This window comes from Eumetopias jubatus, unplaced genomic scaffold (genome assembly GCF_037043125.1).
Source record: "Eumetopias jubatus isolate StellerSeaLion01/CBP00866 unplaced genomic scaffold, mEumJub1_p1.0 scaffold_4, whole genome shotgun sequence".
In the NCBI taxonomy this organism is placed as follows: Eukaryota; Metazoa; Chordata; class Mammalia; order Carnivora; family Otariidae; genus Eumetopias; species Eumetopias jubatus.
This window is the reverse complement of record NW_028274810.1, coordinates 155,702,184-155,724,547: the sequence shown is the minus strand read 5'-3', so window position 1 is coordinate 155,724,547 and position 22,364 is coordinate 155,702,184. Positions and strand designations below refer to the sequence as shown.

Here is a 22,364-nt window from a genome sequence, read left to right as displayed (position 1 = left end):
TTCCACGACTCTGTGATTAAGACCTGAGCTGAAATCAAGAGTTAGAAGCTCAACCGGCTGAGCCACCCTGTTGCCCCAGACTCCCTTTCTTTTACTGTCCTCTGACTATTTTGCTTCCCATCACTCTACCTTTGCTTCAGCTATTCTGTCTTCTTTAGGATGTTCCCAACTCAGGGCTTCATCTTGTCTATCCTCCTGTAATACTGCCCTTCTGCCCAACTCTCCCTTCCTTTCCCCAATATCTGCATGGCTCACTTCCTCGCCTTTTGCAGTTCTTTGCTTAAACACTCAGTTACATTTCATTAGAGTAGTCTTTTTTCACCAGTACCATTCTCATCCTCTGTAGCCTGTTCAATTTTGTTCATGGCATTATCACCTCCAAACATGTTTCATATTTATTTTTCATCCCCCTCTTTTGATTTGATTTGTATTATCATAAAATAATTTTATTTATTTTAAGCTCTATGTGTGCAAGTATTTGTTTTCAACTGTTGTATTCCCAGTGGCTAAAATGACGCCTGAAATATAGTAGAAACTTAAATATCTATTGAATGAACAGAATGAACAGATAATTAAATAGATGAATCAGTGAATGCTGCATGCAGAATTAAATGTTAATGAGAAAAACATGCAGTACAATGCATTAAGAAGAGGTGCAAGGGTGGTAAAATTAAAAACATTCAAAAAGTAAAAAATTTCTGTTATGCATTTTTTCTAAAAAAAAAAAAGGCTCTAAATTTGAATTTGGCCATCTAAAAACTCCAAATCCAAAACTTTAGTAATAGAAGACATGGTTAGGCAAAATTCTCTGATTGTCAGGCCAATCCAGAGCTAATTTGGGGTTTGTCACGCATTGCCAAGGTACATTCGTAAATGGGAAATTGTGTGCATAGTAGCAAAGACATAAAGCTGTAGAGTTTAATTATATTTAAATTAATTCAAGAAGAGGCTGAAGAACTCTTTTCTGACACCAATTAGGGGAGAGTGGCTTCTAAAGAATAAGTCATCTGCTGAAGAAAGACTCACAGTTTATTTGACTCTAACTCCACATAAATTCTAGGTTGTTGATTTTGTTAAAACATAAGGCAATAAAACTAATAAATGCCATATATAGCAAGAGCTTAGACTTTATGGAGAAATTGATATGGTGTTTTTGTATTCATTGTAAAAGCGCTCACCTTGAACAACTCGACTTTGCTGATGATGCTGAGATTCACATCCACGGTGAGGGCTAATTGCATGGTGACAGGCAGGGAGCAGAGCAGATCGGACTCATCTTTGCAAAGACAAACACATGAACCCAGAAGCAGAATAATTAATAAAAAAACCCAGCAAAGTATAAGAAAAATTTTAAAAATTGAGGAAATAAAGTGCCAACTCTTTTTATAAATAGCTGCATCAAATTCTATACTTTTATTACTTCTATTGGACATACCTATGTATCACAATCACACTATCAATTTCATGGAGAAAAGTATATTAACTATTGATGACATAATAGTTCTTAATAGTTTCAGGACATTGTGTTTACTGAAACTTTAGATGTAAAGTTTAGTGATCGTGAGACAATGGCTAGTGAACCACTTGATGGAAAAAGGATCTAGATCTTGTCTTTTGAGTCTGTGGATTCCAGCTCTTCTCTAACATCCTGGGGATGGCAAGTTATAATGAGTACCATGTGGCATTTGAAAGCTTACTGAGCTCTGTCACTATCTTATTTGACCCTCCTGACAAACCTAAGGGTAAGTGTTCTCAATCCTGCTTTGCAGAAAGAAGAAACAAAAAAAAGAACTGAAGTTCAGAGAGGTTGTAAGTGACTTGTTCAATTTGTGTATAATTGGAAGATGGCTCAGTTGCGAATGGAATCTAAAAAGAAATGTGCTGAGTAAATTCAAATTATTGTTATTTACTTGCTTATTAACTCAATGAAGAATGTGAATACATTAAAGATTTTTTTGTATGTGAATTTAATGATGGGCCTTAAGGCTGATAAAATGTTCCATAAACAAACCTGTCTATTCTTAGTCTCTAGTATGGTACAAATTTCTGAGAGTTCATTATTTTTGATGTTTTCTTACAACCATTTAGAAAAAAATTGATATATCCTTATTTTGATTCCAATATTGATTCTAAATATGAAAGTCCTTTATATAAAAACATAATTCCTTGTTTCCAAGGACTGTTTGTCCTTAGTTCCCTCCTAAACCAAGGAGTTGGAGCAGTATCTACAGTTAGAGAGAAGGAAGGAACCTATTGCTGCTACTTTTGCTGTTCTTCCTCACTTGCCATTTCCTCAGGAATAGCTGTGAATGCTTTTCCAGGATTTGTAACTGGTAAGTTATGTCTGGATACGTAGGAAAAAGTCTCATGGTATTAAACTAATACTCTAAAAACCAGTTGTTTTCCAATCTTTTGTTGAAATCCAATTAGTCTTTGCTTCTAACTTATAGAACTTGCATTATATGGACATGCTATACAGGGATTTAGTTGGTAATATGCCTTGCTTACCTAGCATTTTTTGAGAGTCCCATATATATTCATACCAAGTCCGTACCCGATTCTGCACACTCTTAGGAATGGAATAAGTGTTCATGTAGGAAATGGTCTGATCCATGCTGATTCGGAAGTAGTTCTGATTGGCTGTAGCTGCCCCAATTACATCTTGCATCTAAAACCACAAATATGGTCACTCTGCACTTGGTAGAGGAACTGCAAAAGTTACTAAAAGCCCAGTTGAATTAAGAGTTTTTATGAGATACATTCCATTCTAATGCACTACTTGATTTTTAACACGCTGATATTGAGCCTTAATTTCAACCATTTACATAAATCATATCCTCCCTCTGACCCCATAAGGACAACAATAGGACCTGTCTTACTTACCATGTGAAGTTTTTGTGAGGATTCAGTCACATAATGCATATGATTGCACACGATCTTTTTCGCAAACGTGTGTATTACTGCAAAGATGTTAGTTGATATTTTAAAAATTATACAGCTTGTGCTTATTCAAGGGATGTACAAAGAGTTGAGCAATTACCTGGCAGAATGTCTAGTCCATTTTTGTGAGTCTCACTTTGAAAACATCCTTCATAGATTATCCAGTGTGGCTGGCTATATAGACTCAATTCATCATGAAATTGCAACCTCTGTACTTCACTTTGTGTTGTTTAGACAGATAAAATCAAATCTCATCATGCTTAAGGCACAGTATTCAGCAGAAGTTGAAATGTGCTGAAATTACTGAAGCATCATCCAATGCTGTGACAATACTTAAGGAACCGTCAGGTTTTAGTTCTTGGATGTTTATAACTCAGCCATAACAACCCACTCTAGGTTAAAAGCTGATCTTTAAGGTCTCAGCACAAAAAAGATATATAGCTTGCCTCTTCCACTCACATAGAGGGAAGCAAGTGGTTGTAAATTTGCTTTGACTGTGGGTTTATAATACAGAGGAAAACCAGGGTCTCACTTTTACATTCTTGAAACTTTGCTCATTCATTCTAGTAGCTGAGCCTTTTCTGCTTATAGAAAAATTACTCATTCTTCGAGGTCTACCTCAAATGACTCTTTTTTTTTTAAAGATTTTATTTATTTATTTGACAGAGAGAGAGACAGCGAGAGCAAGAACACAAGCAGGGGGAGTGGGAGAGGGAGAAGCAGGCTTCCTGCTGAGCAGGGAGCCCGATGTGGGACTCGATCCCAGGACCCTGGGATCATGACCTGAGCCGTAGGCAGACACTTAACGACTGAGCCACCCAGGCGCCCTCAAATGACTTTTATTGTGGTGCCTTCCTCAGTTTATATTTTTAGAGTCATTAGGTTTTTCTTCTTATCAAAAGTATCTGCTGAGGAGCTACGCAGATAGTCAAACAGGATACAACCATTTCAGTCCCTGACTTACTCCTTGGGGCTATTCCAAATATCCTTCAACAACCTCAGTTACTAGATCTCCTTTTTACAAGCCATTCTTGACAGATGGAAAACATTACCAAGAGACCTAAGGCCATGAGAATTGGAATATTGGGGGTTGGGTTGGGAGATTTAATAGGGTTTTAAGTTGGGAGCCAAGGATAATTAAGAGCATTATTGATCAACGTTGAGGGCCCAGAAATTATAGTGACAGTAATCTGAACAGTTTATGTGTTATCCTTCAGCAACACTGGGTGTTGGTTTTGGTAGCGTTGGTGAAGAAGACATGTGTTCCAGAATAGGGGGAGAAAATGTCAGTCTCTATGAGTTGTATCAGAGAATAGAATATTGTAATTAAAATGTGATGATCAGGTCCAGGGTGTAGTACTTGGTGTGGTTATATGTGGGGATTTTGAATAAGTGGAGATTGTGTCCCAGTTCCTCTTTTGTTTTTAACTGTTTTCCTCAGCATCTTGTATTCACTATGAGAGATTAAGGCATAAATCTGTACCTCCTGTCTCACTCTTTTTCTGCAGTAGGGGTAGGGGGAGGCTCTAGTATGACATTTTTAGTGGCTTGATATTTCTTTCTGTTCCTGTTGGAACCTCAAATTCAATGTAAAGGAAGATGTGGTGTGGGTGTGTAAAGCAACACTTCTCAAACTTTCATGTGCATATAAATCACCTGAAGGTCTTGTTAAATTGCAGATTATAACTCCATAGTTCTGGGGTGAGGCCTGAAATCTGAATTTCCCAAGTGACTCTTCTTTTGTTAGTACAAAGACTACATTTGGAGTAACAAGAAAATTGAACAGAAGCTAGATATAATTTTTTTTAATCTTGTAGACATTACCTTGGGCATAATAAGTACTAAATACATGTTAAATTTTACTATTACTATCAATATTATATGGCCATATCATACAACTGTGAATTATCATGTAGGAATTAGGGATGCCTCTTAATCTCTTTAAACTAGAGTTGCCTCATCTATCAAAGTGAGACAGCATTGAAGGGGATGTGGCTACCTCATACAGATTTTATGAGAAACTATGGAATAATAAGATTTTTGCTATTTATGTTCAAATTAATTGCATTTCTCTCTAAACCAGTTTTCCATTTTCAATCATTGTCGATGCAATGATTAAGCCATTATGATTATGATATTTTATACTTACAGTTTTTAACTGCTTGTGTGTTCTTCCCAAACCTAAATATTTTCTAGAGTTTCCTTTACAATCTTTCTCTCTACTCTGTTACCATATTCAGGCTGGAGTTGCCATATCCCTATATATCTCTTAACCATATTTTTAAATTTTCTGTACGTTGATGCTTTGATATCTGGTACAATCTCTCTCAGAGTTAGCTAATTCCTAGAGATAGCAAACAACTCTACTGGGAGTGCACCTTTCATAGGCAAAGTAACAATCCAGAGGCCATACTCCCAACAGCCTTCTTTATTGGACTCTCATATTCCAGGCTACTATCCACTTGATCCACCTAATCACTCCAGAGCCAAGTACCAGCCAGCCAGCCAAGAGACAGCCCCTACATCCCAGAACCTGCTAAAATTATACAAACTAGCCAATCCTAAATCTGCTTACCCTGCTTCACCTGTTCCTTCCCTGGTGCTTCCCCATGTGCCCACTTGGCATGTTGTGACCCTTCTTTCTGGGTCTGTTTGTATAACAAACTATCTTTTTTTAAATTTTATTTTATTATGTTATATTAGTCACCATACATTAGTTTGGTGTAGTGTTACAACATACATTAGTTTTTGATGTAGTGTTCCATGATTCATTGTTTGTGTATAACACCCAGTGCTCCATGAAATATGTGCCCTCCTTAATACCATCACTGGGCTAACACATCCCCCCACCCCCTCCCCTCTAAAACACTCAGTTTGTTTCTCAGAGTTCATAGTCTCTCATAGTTCGTCTCCCCCTCTGATTGCCCCCCCTTCATTTTTCCCTTCCTACTATCTTTTTTTTTTTTTTTAACATATAATGTATTATTTGTTTCAGAGGTAGAGGTCTGTGATTCAACAGTCTTACACAATTCATAGCGCTCACCATAGCACATACCCTCCCCAATGTCCATCACCCAGCCACCCCATCCCTCCCACTCCCCATCACTTCAGCAACCCTCAGTTTGTTTCCTGAGATTAAGAGTCTCTTATGGTTTTTCTCCCTCTCTGGTTTCATCTTGTTTCATTTTTCCCTCCCTTCCTCTATGATCCTCTGTCTTGTTTCTCAAATTCCTCATATCAGTGAGATCATATGATACTTGTCTTTCTCTAATTGACTTATTTCACTTAGCATAACACCCTCTAGTTCCATCTATGTCATTGCAAATGGCAAGATTTCATTTTTTGATGGCTGCATAATATTCCATTATATATATATATATATATATATATATATATATATATATATATATACACACACACACACACATATATATACCACATCTTCTTTATCCATTCATCTAACAAACTATCTTTTCAATGCCAACTGTGTCCTGATTTGTTGGTCTCACCATACCTAAATAATAATAAAACCTACTTTATTTTTTAAAGATTTTATTTATTTGTGCGAGCATACCAGAGAGAGAGAGAGAGAGAGAGAGAGAGGTGGGGACGGGCAGAAGGAAAAAGAGAGAGAGAGAGAGAATCTCTAGCCCCAACATGGGGCTTGATCCCATGACTCTGAGATCAGGACCTTGAGATCACGACCCTGAGATCATGACGCCAGCCAAAATCAAAAGCTGGATGCTCAACCAACTGAGCTACCCATAATAAAACCACTTGTAAAGACAGTATCACTTCCTCCAATTCATATTATATTTTGATTAATCTTCCTGAATCTCTCCTTCGTTCAAAATTCCCCGTTGGCTGACTTCCCATTGCTGTTAAGATAAAGTTCAACATCTTTAACATTCAGAGCCCTTAAAATATTTTGTCCTTAGGTATATTTCTAACCTATTTACAAGCACTCTTCACTCTAGCCCTTCTCTATTTCCTCAAACACATTTGTGTTTTATCATTGCCATCTTTCACATACTGTTTCTGATTGATTGGACTATCTGTCTGTAACTATTGAATCCTATCTGTTTTTTTAAGATGTTGCAAATACATTCTTCTGGGAAGCTTCCCTATTTTGAACTAATATAGAGCTTTCCAAACTTTCCTTTGGTACTTACCATGGATAGCAGACCTGATATTCATGGATGTAGGATTGAGTTCTATTTGTGGTCAGCTTCAAATGTTATAAAAATAGTTTTTATTGCTAACTTTTGTTAAAGCATGGGATTTATTCATACCACAGTGAATGTGGTGAGAACTGATGATTTATCTAGTGGGAACAGTCATTTTGTGATTTTGCCTAACTCTTTACCCAGGATACAAATCTCAACATGACTTTTTTGTTCTCAAACATATGGTATGTGAAGTACCTTCCAAGGAAGTATACCTTCTAAGAATGCTATGCTATCCAGATTTTTATTTCTTATGAATCTGGGAATCCACAAAAATATTGGGCTCTATGCCTTGCAAATGCCAACTATCTTGCAATAGTTATTTGCGATTGTTTTACTTTCTTACTAGACTGTGATTCCTTGAGAATAAGGACAAAGAGATGCCATAATAAACATTTATGAACCAATGACTTATTAATTAAATTGATTTAAATGGCATTTGTTAGCCTCTGGTTTAAGTTACCTCTGAAGTTGATTTTAATCTAGGGACTTTATGACAATATTCGAAGTTTAATTAAAGAAGGGCGATTTTAAAGGTCTTTTAGGAAATTCCAAGAAGTCAATTTAGAAACTTGACTTTCTTTGAGTCCAACCTGACACTCATTGTGGGTAGGTCTTCTGATAGATTTAACAGTTTAAAAATTGAAAGGCAATGTTGGCTCATTCACATCTTCCTCCAATTCATTAAAATATATGAATGTTAGTAAAAAAAAAAGAAAGCACTAGATGGATTTTGATTTTTCTTCTGTAAATTTATAAAGACTTATTAGGCTTTCAAAAATAGTAGCATTATGTATCTAGGGATTCACATCTCCATTTACCTGACCAATTAAGCCAGAGAACACAAAAACTCCAGAAAAAAAATTCAACAGTTGAAAAGCAATTTCAAATGACGTTTGTGGTTCTGGAAGGCCCCCGATGGTAATTAAAGTTCGAACGGCCCAGTAATAACATCTCAGATACCTGTGAAAAGAAAATATATACATTTTGCTTTTTATTATTACATTAAAATACCACTATGCTTGGGAGTATAGATTACTACTAAATTATAACACATTTCCTCCTAATCATGATTTTCTTTCTATAGGAAACATTAGCAAATACCATGTGACTTACATAAACTTTTTTTTAAAGATTTTATTTATTTATTTGACAGAGAGAGACACAGTGAGAGAGGGAACACAAGTGAGGGAGAGGGAGAAGCAGGCTTCCTGCTGAGCAGGGAGCCTGCTGTGGGGCTAGATCCCAAGACTCCGGGATCATGACCTGAGCTGAAGTCAGATGCTTAATGACTGAGCCACCCAGGTGCCCCTAACATAAACTTCTTGATAAATATTGTGAAATTACTAAACAATTAGCCCCGTGGAGGGTGTTTATTAGCTATTCTGCTTATCTCTTGCTACAAAACAAACCACCCCAAATTTAGTGGTGGTATAAAACAACTATTTTATTAGGACTCATAAATTTGTGGGTTGGGTATTTGTGTAAAGCCCATCAGAGATGGCTCATCAATGCTCCGTGATGAGTAAACCCTCAGCTGGGGTGACTTTAATGACTGAAGATAGTTGGGCAGACTTATTGAGGCCAAATATCTGGGGCCTTGATTCTGTTGACTGGGTTCTTCTGTTCTACACATTATGTCTGTTTGGAATGCCCAAAGTGTCTTCTTCTCTCACATGTCTGAGCTTCGGCTGGGATGGTTAGAATGGCTGGGGCTCTCTGGGTATCCTTTTTTCAAGCAGCCTCTCAATACGACTAGCTTGAGCTTCTTCAGAGCATGGCAGTCTCAGGGTAGATGGGCTTCTTACATGGTGGCTATAGTAGCACAGAGAGTAGCTATAAGGTTTCTTGTAACTTAGAAGTTCCATAATGTCTTAATCTCTTGTCACAGTGTTGAGGGAAAGGATAGCAGTACTTTTTACAGAATCCTTACAATGAGAGGAACAGCAAAGAATTTGGAGGCATCTTTAAACTACCACACTAGTGATTTGTGAGATCAAGGATATTTATAAAGATTGGAGAGCCTTTATAGTTTAGATACAGTTGTTTTTACTGACAGAAAATATAACAGATATATTCCTCCTCTCTCTTTTCTACCCACACTTATTAAATTATTGAATATATAATCATAACAGAGACAGAGGCATACTGACCTCAATCTTAAAAGGGAAATTTCTCTTGGGTATAAGAGGTAATTTATCTAGAAATTTAGTATTGAAGAAAATCAGGTATAATAACAATATACTTGATTAATATAATAATCAAATTTAGAAATATACTTGATAAAGATTCTGTACTTAACTTGAACAATTGCAAGTGGAGAGACTGGGATCATTATAGCCCAGATAGGAAGTGAATTAGAAACCAAGGCAGCAGAAAATATTATGATAAAGATTAGGACAGAACGTATAAGATTGACTTAGCTACATTTTGTTAAGGGTTTCATAGAGTCCATAGTGAGGTGGGATTGAAGGTTGGTATTACAACCTTATTGTACATTTATTGTAATTTTTGAGCATGATTAGGTATACTACTTGATATATTTCATATAGCTCTGATAACATGGTCTGAATCAGGCATTCCCACTGAATCCTTAAAGAAAAATTTGCTGTATATACACAATATCTCCATATATTGTTGCAAGGAGGCATTGGATTTAGTGGGTTCCAACTAACAATTCTAGTTTCTAGGGTAGACACAGAAAAGCAGTACTTTTTACAGAACTCTGGCCCTAGTCTGGCTTTTATTTCTTGCCTAGGTATGCCGCATAAATATTTGCACTTCAAGTAATTGTGTATTAGTCTTTGAACAAGAGTGGTCTTTTTCTTGTGAAAAAGTTTACAGTTTTCAGATCTTCAAACAGTAGGGAGTTGGAGGTTTACAAAGAATCAAACCGCAGTTAAGTCAATATTCAAAAGCAGATCTAGAAAGAAATCACTCATTTTGAAATTCAATAACTTTTGAAGGACATGAGTTTTTTTTTTTTTTTAACCTGGTGGATATAGGAACAGAAAAATAATTAACTCTTAGGGAAGGTTTGAAACCACTGTGCCAAGAGAATAAAAATATTACCACTGTAATTTTTTCCAGCAGATTTCTTTGGCCTTGCTAATATTATAGTGAACTGGATGTCAAAGAGAACCACCTTGAAGAAGTATAGAATTAATTTTATGGATTGCATTTTAACTTTTCAAATTCCAATTTATAATTTCCTATTACCTGATTTAGTTTGGTCACAGGCCTAGGACCTGTGGGTCTCTTTAAATTAAGGAACTATATTGAACTCAATACTACCCAAGAGTGTGACAGGGACTAGATTCTCTCCCTACATGGCCAACTCCGTTACAAATGTTGGGATTACTATCCCCTTCAAAGTCACTGCATTGTTAGCAGGAACAAATATAAGTTACTTTCTCTCATTTTCTTATTTATGGATGTTAGAAAACAGTCAAATGTGAAACATAGGCATTGATCTTTTGAATCTGAAGGGTTAGCCTTGAACTATTTTTTTTGTGTACAAAATAGTCTGCTATGTTAATTGGAAGTTTTCTGCCCTAATGCTTTGAGGTTTATTTTTGGATCTCTTCTCAGTCATGTCTTATACACTCAGACATGCACAACCAAAGGTAAGATTTGTAATTTAATTAGATGACATCTTATTGATTTTTCTAAGTTTAGCTTAATTAGTCAAGTGTGTCCACCTCTAATATTAACATGCCAGGCAGATAGATCTTTTCAAGGAGACTCTATCTGGCTGATTTAATACATGAAGTATCTAACAGGCTGTATATATACAGTTCCAAGTTAGAGCAGTAAGGCGGAATTTGACATAAAACCATAAAAAACATTTAGTGTGAAAACAGAAATTCTTCTGTGAAACAAACATGACATGAAACTTCCCCCCAACATTTTGTTATAAAAATAGAATTGAAAGAATTTTATAGTGAACACCCACCTTTTATAGTGAACACCTAGATTCTACTATGAACATTTTATTCTACCTACTTTGTCACATATCCCTCCAATTTTCCATTCAGCAATCCATCTTATTTTCTTTTCCTTCTTATTTTTTGGATGCATTTCAAAGTGATTTGCAGATGGTAAGTCACTTCCTTCTAAGTACAGTGCTTCAGAATAAATATATTAACCAGAGTTCAATATTTGTATAGAGTTATTTTTTTTTAAAGATTTTATTTATTTATTTGACAGAGAGAGAGAGACAGTGAGAGCAGGAACACGATCAGGGGGAGTGGGAGAGGGAGAAGGAGGCTCCCCACTGAGCAGGGAGCCCAATGCGGGGCTCAATCCCAGGGCCCTGGGATCATGACCTGAGCCGAAGGCAGACACTTAACGACTGAGCGTCTCAGGAACCCCTGTATAGAGTTATTTTTAAATTTTGAAAATACAATAAAAGCACAAATCTTAAGTATATTATTTGATGAATTTTGACAAATGTATATATCTGTGTAACCCAAACACTTATCTAGATAGAGAACATTTCCATCTCTGTAGAAATTTCCCTCATTCCTTTTCCCGGAGGCAAACACTCTTCTAATGTTTTCTACCAGAGATAAGTTTTGCCTGTTTTAGAATTTCACATAAATGAAATCATACCATATGTACACTTTTCTGTAAGATGTCTTTCACGCAGAATAATTATTTTGAAATTTATTCATGTTGTTGTGTATATCAACAGTTCTTGCTTTTTTATTGCTGAGTAGAATCCATTGCATGAATATAGCACAGTTTGTTTATTCTCCTATGTATGAACACCTAGGCTGTCTTGAGTTTTTGGTTGTTATAAATAAACATTCTTGTATGTACTTATATAAGTTTTTAATGGACATGTATTTTTACTTTTCTTTGGTAAATATTTAGGCTTGAATTTTTGTTTGTAAGGTACATGTTTCTTTTCTTCAAGTTTTTATTTAAATTCCAGTTAGTTAACATATAGTGTAACATTAGTTTCAGGTGTAGAATATAGTGATTTATCACTTACATACAACATGTAAGTTGTATGTTTAATTGTAAAAGAAACTGTCAGATCTTTTCCTAAAATAGTTGTCATTTTTCATTCCCTCCAACAATGTATGAGAGTTCCAGTTGCTTCATGTTCCTACCCTAACACTTGATATTTTCAGTCTTTTTAATTTTTAGCCATTGTAGTGGATGTATAGTGGGACATGCAACTTTTAAAAGTATCTAATTTAATACTTTGTGTGTGGACCTTCTTAACTACTGCTATCCACCTTAGTCCCACATTTCTATAAATTTATCACTGGAGGGAGAATGGTCTCAGTAGAAGGTAAGTTCCACAAAGACAGGTATTTATGGACCTAGCACAATAAGAGTTTATAATATTTGTTGAATGAGGGACACCTGGGTGTCTTAGTCGGTTAAGCGTCTGCCTTCGGCTCAGGTCATGATCCCAGGGTCCTGGGATTGAGTCCCACATTGGGCTCCCTGCTCCACAGGGAGCCTGCTTCTCCCTCTGCCTCTGCCTCTCTCTCTCTCTCTCTGTCTCTCATGAATAAATAAAATCTTAAAAAAATATTTGTTGAATGATATGAAAGAATAAATGAATGGTTATGCATCCCTAGACTTATTAAAATAAGAACATAGGAAGACTGCATCTGTGAACACATCTGTGGGATCTCCTTGTAGACTCCTCCCTGTTGTGCTGCCAGATGCCTTTCATCTCCTTTCTGGTCCACTGAATTCACTGCTGTTCTGGTGTGTTTTGTTACATCCAAAGGGTGTGTAGTGTCTAGTGTAAACACTTCTTTTTTCTTTCCTTTCTTCCTCCCTCCCTCCCTCTTCTCCCTCCCTTCCTCTTGTGCTTGCTTTCTTTGTTTCTTTGTTTCTTTGTTTCTTTGTTTCTTTGTTTCTTTCTTTCCTTCCTTCCTTCCTTCCTTCCTTCTTTCTCTTTCTCTCTCTTTTCTTTTCTTTCTGCCAGTGTCTGACCTGAAGTATAGGAGTCCGTGAATAAATACCTTCACCTACCTTGGTCTCATCATTTTCATGTGTAGAATGAAGTGGGGGTAAGTTGTCTTAAATTTCCCTAGCATTAAGGTATAGTAATTTTGTTTCCTTCCTCACCCTGTCTAAAGCCATGATTCCCATGACAGATTTGCTTGCTCTCTTTTACTCTTTCATTTGAAGATCTATATGTTAGGGATTGGGGCTAGGGATTTGTTAAGATATTTGTGGACACTGGAAACTTTAGGCCCATAAATAAGTAAACTGGGGTATATATGGGCAAAGAACAAAGGTATATTGGGGATATTTCTGGGTACCAAATAATCTTAACTATTTGTTTATTGTTTTTTTTTTTTTGAGCTAAGCTTTCTCCTTTGTCAAATTTCGCAGTTGAATACAGGATGCCATCTATTCAATAAATGAAAATGACTCCTTGTCTTTTATTAAAATGAATAGATATTGTTATTCTGGTGAGGATTAATGGAATAGTATTAAATTTGGCTCTTATTTTAAATGTTCACATACTCCACTTGTGACCCAAAATTTGCTGCCTAATTCTAATGAGGACAAAGTATATAAATCCAGTGACCTCATAAGCAACCTTCACTTTATAGGTCATCAGACACCATCACAAGGGTTAAGTAAAAAATGCTTTGGGCTTATGAGGTCAAAGAGTAATATGAAGTAATAGAAGGGGCATAGTAATAGAAGGTGGTGTTTAAAAACTGTGAGGAAAAGTTAGTATATTAATAACTGTCATATGCAAATTATCTTAAAAATATATAAAAATGCTGCTTAAATATATATAAAACATATATAAAGGCAATTTCTTTGTAAGAATAGCAACACGTGCCCCTGACAGCTGGTAATAGGGTTATTGGAGCTTAGGTTTTTTTTTTTAAGACTTTATTTATTTATTTGCCAGAGAGAGAGTTGAGAGAGAGAAAGAGAGACCACAAGCAGGGGGAGCGGCAGGCAGAGGGAGAAGCAGGCTCCCCGCTCAGCGGGGAGTCCGATGCGGGACTCGATCCCAGGACCCTGGGATCATGACCTGAGCCCAAGGCAGTTGCTTAACCAACTGAGCCACCCAGGCACCCCAGAGCTTAGGTTTTGAATGAGAACCTTTCTATCTCAATGAGCAGAGCAGAGCCATGGAGTAATTCTTATCCTTATAATCAGAGAATGTGGGCTGTATGATACTAATTCTGTGAAATGTATTGAAACTTGCCTTTTGGCAAGAAAATAACCACTTTTTGTAATTTTCCATGAGTGATTAAAAAGAGTGGATGGCTTCTAATTCTTGGGTGCAAGGTACTATTTTTATCTATTAAATCAAGCTTGTTTAAAAAAGCTTCTGCAAACAATCAACAAAACTAAGAAGCAAGCTTTGGCATGGGAAAAGATATTTGCAAATTACATATCTGATAAAGGGTTAGTATCCAAATTCTATAAAAAACTTATCAGACTTGACACCCAAAAAACAAATAATCCATTTAAGAAATGGGCAGAAGACATGAACAGACGTTTTTCCAAAGAAGACATCCAGATGGCCAACAGACACATGAAAAGACGCTCAACATCACTCTTAATCAGGGAAATATGAATAAAAACTACAATGAGATACCAGCTCACATCTGTCAGAATGGCTAAAATTAACAACACAGGAAACAATGGATGTTGGTGAGGTTGTGAAGAAAGGGGAACCCTTTTACACTGTTGGTGGGGATGCAAACTGGCGCAGCCACTCTGGAAAACAGCATGGAGGCTCCTCAAAAAGGTATATAGAACTACACTTTGATCTAGCAATTGCATTACCAGGTATTACCCAAAGTTTACAAAAATAATGATTCGAAGGGGCATGTGCACCCCAATGTTTATATTTTTACAGTGGCATTATCAATAATAGCCAAATTATGGGAAGAGCCCAGATGTCCATTGACTGATGGATGGATAAAGAAGAAGTGTTATATATACATAAATATATATAACAACCTTAACTACTATATATATATGAATATTATATGAATATATATGAATATTACTCAGCCATGAAAAAGAATGAAATCATGCCATTTGCAATGACGTGGATGGAGCTAGAGTGTATTATGCTAAGCAAAATAAGTCAGTCAGAAAAGACAAATGCCATATGACTTCACTCATATGTGGAATTTAAGAAACAAAATAGATGAACATAGGGGGAAAAAAAAGAGAGGGAGGCAAACCATAAAAGATATGCTTAACTATAGAGAACAAACGGGGGGAGGTGGGCAAGGGGATGGGTTAAATGGGTGATGAGTATTAAGGAGGACACTTGTTGTGATGAGCACTGGGTGTTATATGTAAGTGATGAATCACTAAATTCTACTCCTGATACTAATATAACACTATATGTGAACTATAATTTAAATAAGAATTTAAATAAAAACTAGAAACTAGAAACAAAAAAAATCAAGTTTGTTATTGGGTTCTCTAATCTTTTATATCTCTACTAAGTGGCTTGGTCAATCAATAGTTGTGTGTTGATACCTCACACTTTGATGGTATATTTGTCAATTTCTCTTCCTTTTATTAATTTTTGCTTTATGACTTTCTCTGATTTAAGTATTTTATTAGTGCATACACATTTAGAATTAAGGTATATTGATGGTGAATTGAAACTTTTACCATTATATGGTGATTTTCTTTTTACCTACAATAATTTTTGTTTTAAAGTTTATTTTGACTAATATTGACAATCACTTTAAATTGGTGAATATAGTCCATATTAATTAATTGTGTTTGTTGATATATTTTTAAGTTGTTTTTACTATCTTATTTTGTGCTTTCAATTTGTCTTGCCTCTCTGCTTTTCTATTTTCTATATTTCTCCCTACAACTTCCTTTCTTTGTTTTTTCTTTTTTTTTTTTTTGGACTGGTTGAATTTTTTTTTAATTTTAGTTTTCTCATTCTGTTTTTTTCCCTCCTGCCGAGTAAGAAGTTATCTTCTTTATTTCTGTTCCTTAGTGGCTATCTCACCACTCTGTTCCAGCTTTAGTATACACATTTTTTTTTTTTTAGACTTTGAAGTCTCTTTTTACTTTCTAGAGAATTCAGTTATCATTGAAAACTACTTTATTGTAGTTTATTTAGAAATGTATAACAAGTAATTTTATGACAAAAATTAAAAGTAATTTATTTTGTACTTTAGAGTTGGGGCACTTTGGATATCTGGTCTGCACTAGAGTGGGAATTAGAAGTCTAAAATATTAGCACACATTAGTTAAGTTTCTTGGGGGTTGAAGCTGAGTTCTTTTTTTCTTGTTATAACACAGATCTGATCATTTCTTCCTTTTTTCCTTACTCCTTCGCTCTCTTCCTTCCTGCCTTCTTTGAGTACGTAACATATATTAAGTGTTTTTTTATATAATTAGCAATGTTCTAGGCCCTGGGAATAAGATATATTGTCCAGAAATGCTGCAGGGAGGCATCCAGGTGTGAACAGAGAAGTTGCTCCACTTTTTCTGGAAGGCATTTTGATGCAACCCTATTATTTTGCTAATATGATAAGAACAGTTATCAGACTGAGGCATCTAATAATGTTTGATTACGTGCTCACTTTTAGGCATTATTTAATATAGTTGGTGCCTCACTCAGTTTTCCATATCAATTAGTTATTTATACTAAATTAAATATATACTTAAGTTAATACATATTCTAAAAGGAATTACTTACAGATTTGGTTATAAACTTTCCAGGAATAGATATTCTGCGTGTGTGTATGCATATGTGTATGTTTTCCCAACCAGTAGGTCTTCTGACTTCAAATTTCTAAAATCAGTTCTGGTTAAAAGTTCAAAAAATGTTGTTATACTCTCACACACATCCTGCTTTCTCTAGGTAGTGTGTAATTTTTGTGAGGTATTTTCACTCTCTTTGCTCTGTCCTATAATTGCTCTCCTTCCCAAGGCTGCTGTGAGTTGTTCTTCAAAGTCATGCTGGGACCTGTCCTTTTCCATTAACGACATTGCCTTATAATATGCTCAAGTCATTTCATTGGAGCAGAAAGTTAGGGGAGTCTACTTTATGCCAGACTCTTGTATCTTCCGAAAGGAAATCTCACTATTAAATAACCCAGGTTGCTATTATTTAGTCATAATGCTACTGCCCTAAATTTTTCAAATGATTTCTTTTATTCCTGTGATACTTGCATATCTAACTGTCAAGTTTAATTTATGATCCTTGTTACTCTGTAAGTGTTTAATTGAGTTAGTGGTTATAGCTGACTCATAAACCCATAAAATCCTTCAGTGGTAAACTAATTAGCTACTGCACCTGCCCTCCAAATAATTAACATTGTTCATTACTAACAATCAGCATTGGGGTTATTAAAAGTTACCTTACCACTCAGATGTCTAAAGCAGAGGCTTTCAAACATTTTTGATCATAATCCAGAGCAAGAAATGCATTTCTCAGGCCAACCCAGGATACACACACACACACACACACACACACCTAACTTCTAGGTATGACAGACTGATATTTTCTATTCTATTCTCTTCTACTTTACTCTCTTTCACTTACTGATCTACTAAAAGGTTTTTACTGGCCATTAATGGGTTGTGAGTTACAGTTTCAAAAACACTGGCTTAAGAAAACGCATACACTGAAACAGAAAGTGAAGAAGAATCCATAAAATTTCCTTCAAATTAAAACCTACTTGTTTCCTTCACCATTATACACCCATTTAGTAGTTCCAATTCCTTCATAGTCGGAAGCCCAGTAATAAATACAGGCATTAATGTGCAGAGTAAACAGCAAGTATCCAGTTGTTCGAATGACTCTGCCAAGGAGAATAAATGCAAAGTAAGGACTCATGTTGTTTCTGGAATACAGCCTATTTTAACATTTTCTATTCCTTAAAGTCTCCACTGAACCTCCTTGCTTTAAATTTGTGAACTGTTAACTCTCATTAGTACAGTATAAAATGATGGTGCCATTGCATGTTTTCTAACTGTAGTGTCTTGACTGGGACTGACAGAGTGTAAAAAAAAACCTTCCTCTCTTTTCACAGATGGTATGAATCAACCCCCTGAAAGACATGCCCCAGGGGTCACCTCTCCACTTTGAGTCCCATAAAATACGCTACACTGATTTAACTGGATATCTCTGAAAAGCTCATGGGACTTTATGCTACAATTAATAGTGACTAGAAGTCTCTGTGCAAGTGAAGTTCAGGAGAGCAAATGAATGAAATTTGGATTAGAATGAACTGTCATGAGAGAGAAGCAAAGTCAACTTGTGAAGGAACACGCTTATCTGTACTTGTTCTGACTGGAGCAGGTAATACATTCTATTTTTAGTTCTGTATTCTTCTAAAATCTAATATGATTTTCATGCCTTAATCTCACTTCAAAATATTCAAGTCTGTTTTAGAACATAACCCTTTATTTTATATAGCCAAAATTCTGAGATTATTCTGTTTTCTTCATCAGGGAGATCATATTCTTCTCAAATCTGGCTAAACTGTTGGTGCCATTGCTTTCTCTGTCACCCCCGGAAGTATACTGAGTTTACTTTACCTGTAGATATATGCTTTGTCCATTATAGACTCTAGGTGATGATTAAACTCAAAAAATGAAGTGTACTATGTAGAAAACAAACAGAAGAAATCCAAAAGTGTGTTAGTTTTAAATACATCTATTTAAATAAAACTATGTAAAATAAATTTTATTTGTTACTGAAAATAATTCCATTCATAAGTCTCTAAAACAAGCAAACTAAGGTCTGTTTAGTCGTATTTTCTTCTGGCCAGTACATTTGAGAACGGTGCCAAACTCCCAGTGCTTTTTGCTTTATTTTATCTCTATTCTCTAGTTATAGTCTTGTTTGTAATGCTTGTCGAAAATCAAGCCTAAACACATTTCTTCCCTTTTTCTTTTTAAAGCATCTAGTAGAACCCTATTTTACAATAATTAAAATCGCACTCCACCCAAGACATAAGTAAAATAGGAAAAGTATGATATAACCCATTGAAGTTATAAATACGTGTTAAGTCCCGTTGTTCAACACTAGCTTTATTTTTAAGCGAGTTGCATTAAATGTGTATTTATTTCAACAAAATTTAAAGTCCGGTAATATGAGCATTAGTTAGTTCTTCTTGACATTGTTCAAAGAGATACAATGAGTTTATATGCATCTAATACAGAGTTGCTATTTCCCTCAAGGGCTTTTCCTGTTTACTTCTATTTCTATTTTGGCTCATACAACCTACATGCACTCCTACCCTCCCTTCCTCTTTTATTACTATATGCAGTATAAGGCAAGAGAAAGAGCACGAAATCCAGAGCCAAACACCAATCTCACCTCTGCCTTTCACTAATTGTGCGACCTTGGAAAAGTCACTAAATATTTCTGTACCTTGATTTCCTCATCTGTAAAATGAGAACAGTAAGAGGAAATGCCTCCTAAAAGAGTTGTATCCATACAAGAGTTAGTGTATTTAATTATTTAATGTGCTTAGACTCAAAGAATCTTACAGAAAGGACTATTGAAGATTATTTAGTTCACAGTTTATTGAGTTCAAAATTCATCCACTGTAAATATGACTATAACAGAACATTTGGAATTAAAAAACATATAATAGTAATTGTTATTTACCTAGAAATATACACAAATGATTTGTTTTTCCAGAATTCCTAAGTAGGAAAAATCCCTCAAATGTTCAGATTGAGATAATTTCAATTTGTGGTAACTTGTTTATGTGCTTTTAAAAAAAAGATTTATCTTTATTTTAGATAGAGAGATAGAGCATGAATGGGGGAAGAGCAGAGGGAGAGAATCTCAAGCAGAATCCCCGTTGAGCGAGGAGCCCGACATGGGGCTCCATCTCCTGACTCATGAGATCATGACCTGAGCCAAAACCAAGAGTCGGATGCTTAGCCAACTGAGCCACCCAGCTGCCCCTTATTGTACTCTTAATAGAAATTTGCACAAATGTGTTTTTAAGTTTAGCTGAAGTGTTCACTGTAGAGCAAATTTATACTTTTAATTTATTTTCTCATATATAATTTGGAGACAGATAAATGAAAAATTTCCTACAGAACTGTGCATTAAAATAACACACTTATATGTGAAGTGACTGGACTATGGGGCTATGAAAACAAGACCAATGTTGATTTTCAGGACATTCTATATTTAAAAAAAGCTACTGAATATAGAGAGTCTTTGGACACCTTAGAGATATAGAGAGGAAGTATGAAGAGTTGGCATTTTGTAAGTTTTTATTATAATGCCAGACAAACTCCCAAATCTATAGGAACCTGAGTCTTCCTGGAAAGTTGGTTATCTCTGAGCAGGAACCTCTGGAAACTTATGTGAGACTATAAATTTGATGAGGGATGGCCTACCTGCTAAGCTGCCTGGGAAGTTAAGTTCTGCTCCAATCTAGACCCATATTCCAAGGTCAAACCAGAAGTCTCTAGAGTTGTTTTAAATATGTGAAAATATAGGGTAAGGTCCCTTTCAACTTGAAAAAAACTATGGGCATGGAAGGAAAGCCCCCTTCAGCTTGAAGTTTATTTGCCAATTTGATTACAGTAAAGAATTTGGAGTCAGAAAAATATGTGATAGAATGCATATTTTTCCATCCTGTTCTCATTTTCCTCATCTCTAAAATGAAGTTATTTGAAGGAATAAATGAAATTATGAATATTAAGTTTAACAAAGTATGCAGCCACCCCCACCCCATATGTATCCAACGAAGAGCAGTTGCTGCTTTTTTTTTTGTTGCTGTTATTTTTGCTGTTGTCAGGTTCTACCGTGTCCCCAGGTTATGTTGTGTTGTCTTCCCAATGTGTGAGAGATAACCACCTAAAATTTATAAAATCTTTGGTGTTCCTTTTACACAGGTTGTCTTTGGAAATATATTATCATTGCTATTGTTAAAGATTTACATGAAATTTCACATCCTGACTCTCAGGTTTGTTTTAGGTGCCTGATGAAGCTATGAGTTATAAAATGTTTCTGTCTTAGAATCTTTTTGAATGGGTAATGCCTGCACATAGTTCAAAAACAATAGGAAATATATGCCTTTAAAAGTCTTTCTCCCACTCCTCCCCCTATTCTGATTTACCCTCCTGTCACCCATCCCCACCCACCTCAGTTAACCATTTTTATTATAATTTTTTGGTAATTTTCCACTGTTTATGTAAATACAAAGAAATGGAATATTTTTCCCTTTGTGTTACACAAAAGTAAGTACCGTTCTATAAACTATTCTGTAATTAGCTTTTTTTAAATTAGCAATTTATCTTAAAGATCTTCCTGTTTAAGTTCATAGAAAACTTCCTTTTTATTTATTAATTTCTTGTGTTACAAAGTATTCTATTATATAGATGTCCTGCAATTTGTTTAACTAGTTCCCTGTTGGTGGATATTTGAGTTGTATACAAATATGAAAATAATTTTGTTATGTAAAAGTGTTTGCAGCTTTTTTTTAGAATTATAGAATTTTAGATGAGTAAGATAACTTAGAAATAATCTAATCTAACTCTCGTTTTGCGGCCTGTGTTCTGGGCAATCAGTGACCAATGAAAAAGGACAAATGGGAAAGAATACGATAATGAAAGATTATGATAGATTCATTTGTAATTATAGTTGTATTTAGGTATTTATTAAAGGCATTCCTATTTTAGGTTATAAAACTATCTCTTGTGAGATATAGAATAAAACAATCAAGAGCAACTTCCATCAGTAGAAACAATGATGTTTTTCCTTTTTAAAAAAAATTCATAGAATTGATGAAGGAAAAAAAGGACAGTTTGGGAAAAATTAAAAATATTATACTTTTAGGACATAAATCATTTCAAGATTTCCATTACTATAAAAAGAAAATTAAATATAGTTATCTTACCTTTAATATCCTATTTGTCCTAAATATTGGATTAAACCCAAAGAAGAGGTAGAAAACATCAAATGGCATTACCGATGCAACATCCAACTGTTGGAAAAACACATTCACAATCATATTATGTTTATGTGCTTTTTTGGACATGGATTGATTCATACCATTGTATATATAAGCTGACCAGGCACCATGAATTATTTGTTGTTTAATATAAAATTGCCTTCCGTAGTATGCCTGGTGCCACTGAAAGGTATATTCGCACCATGAAAATAAGAAAACTATTTTGTAGGCTACTTCCAATGTATTTCATTCTATCTTCATGCATCTAAGCTCT

At 35.2% G+C, this 22,364-nt stretch overlaps 1 protein-coding gene across 1 annotated transcript in view; it reads right to left on the bottom strand.

Annotated features, from left to right (window-relative positions):
- CNGB3 (cyclic nucleotide gated channel subunit beta 3) overlaps positions 1 to 22,364 on the bottom strand; it is a 137,499-nt gene that overhangs the window by 42,471 nt on the left and 72,664 nt on the right. Inside the window, exons 8-13 of the mRNA XM_028108924.2 lie at positions 22,037 to 22,123; positions 18,705 to 18,769; positions 17,843 to 17,965; positions 7,988 to 8,129; positions 2,509 to 2,668; positions 1,179 to 1,276 (exon numbers count right to left, since the gene is read on the bottom strand). Of these exons, the coding sequence (XP_027964725.2) occupies positions 1,179 to 1,276; positions 2,509 to 2,668; positions 7,988 to 8,129; positions 17,843 to 17,965; positions 18,705 to 18,769; positions 22,037 to 22,123 (675 nt within the window). The remainder of the gene's footprint in view (positions 1 to 1,178; positions 1,277 to 2,508; positions 2,669 to 7,987; positions 8,130 to 17,842; positions 17,966 to 18,704; positions 18,770 to 22,036; positions 22,124 to 22,364) is intronic.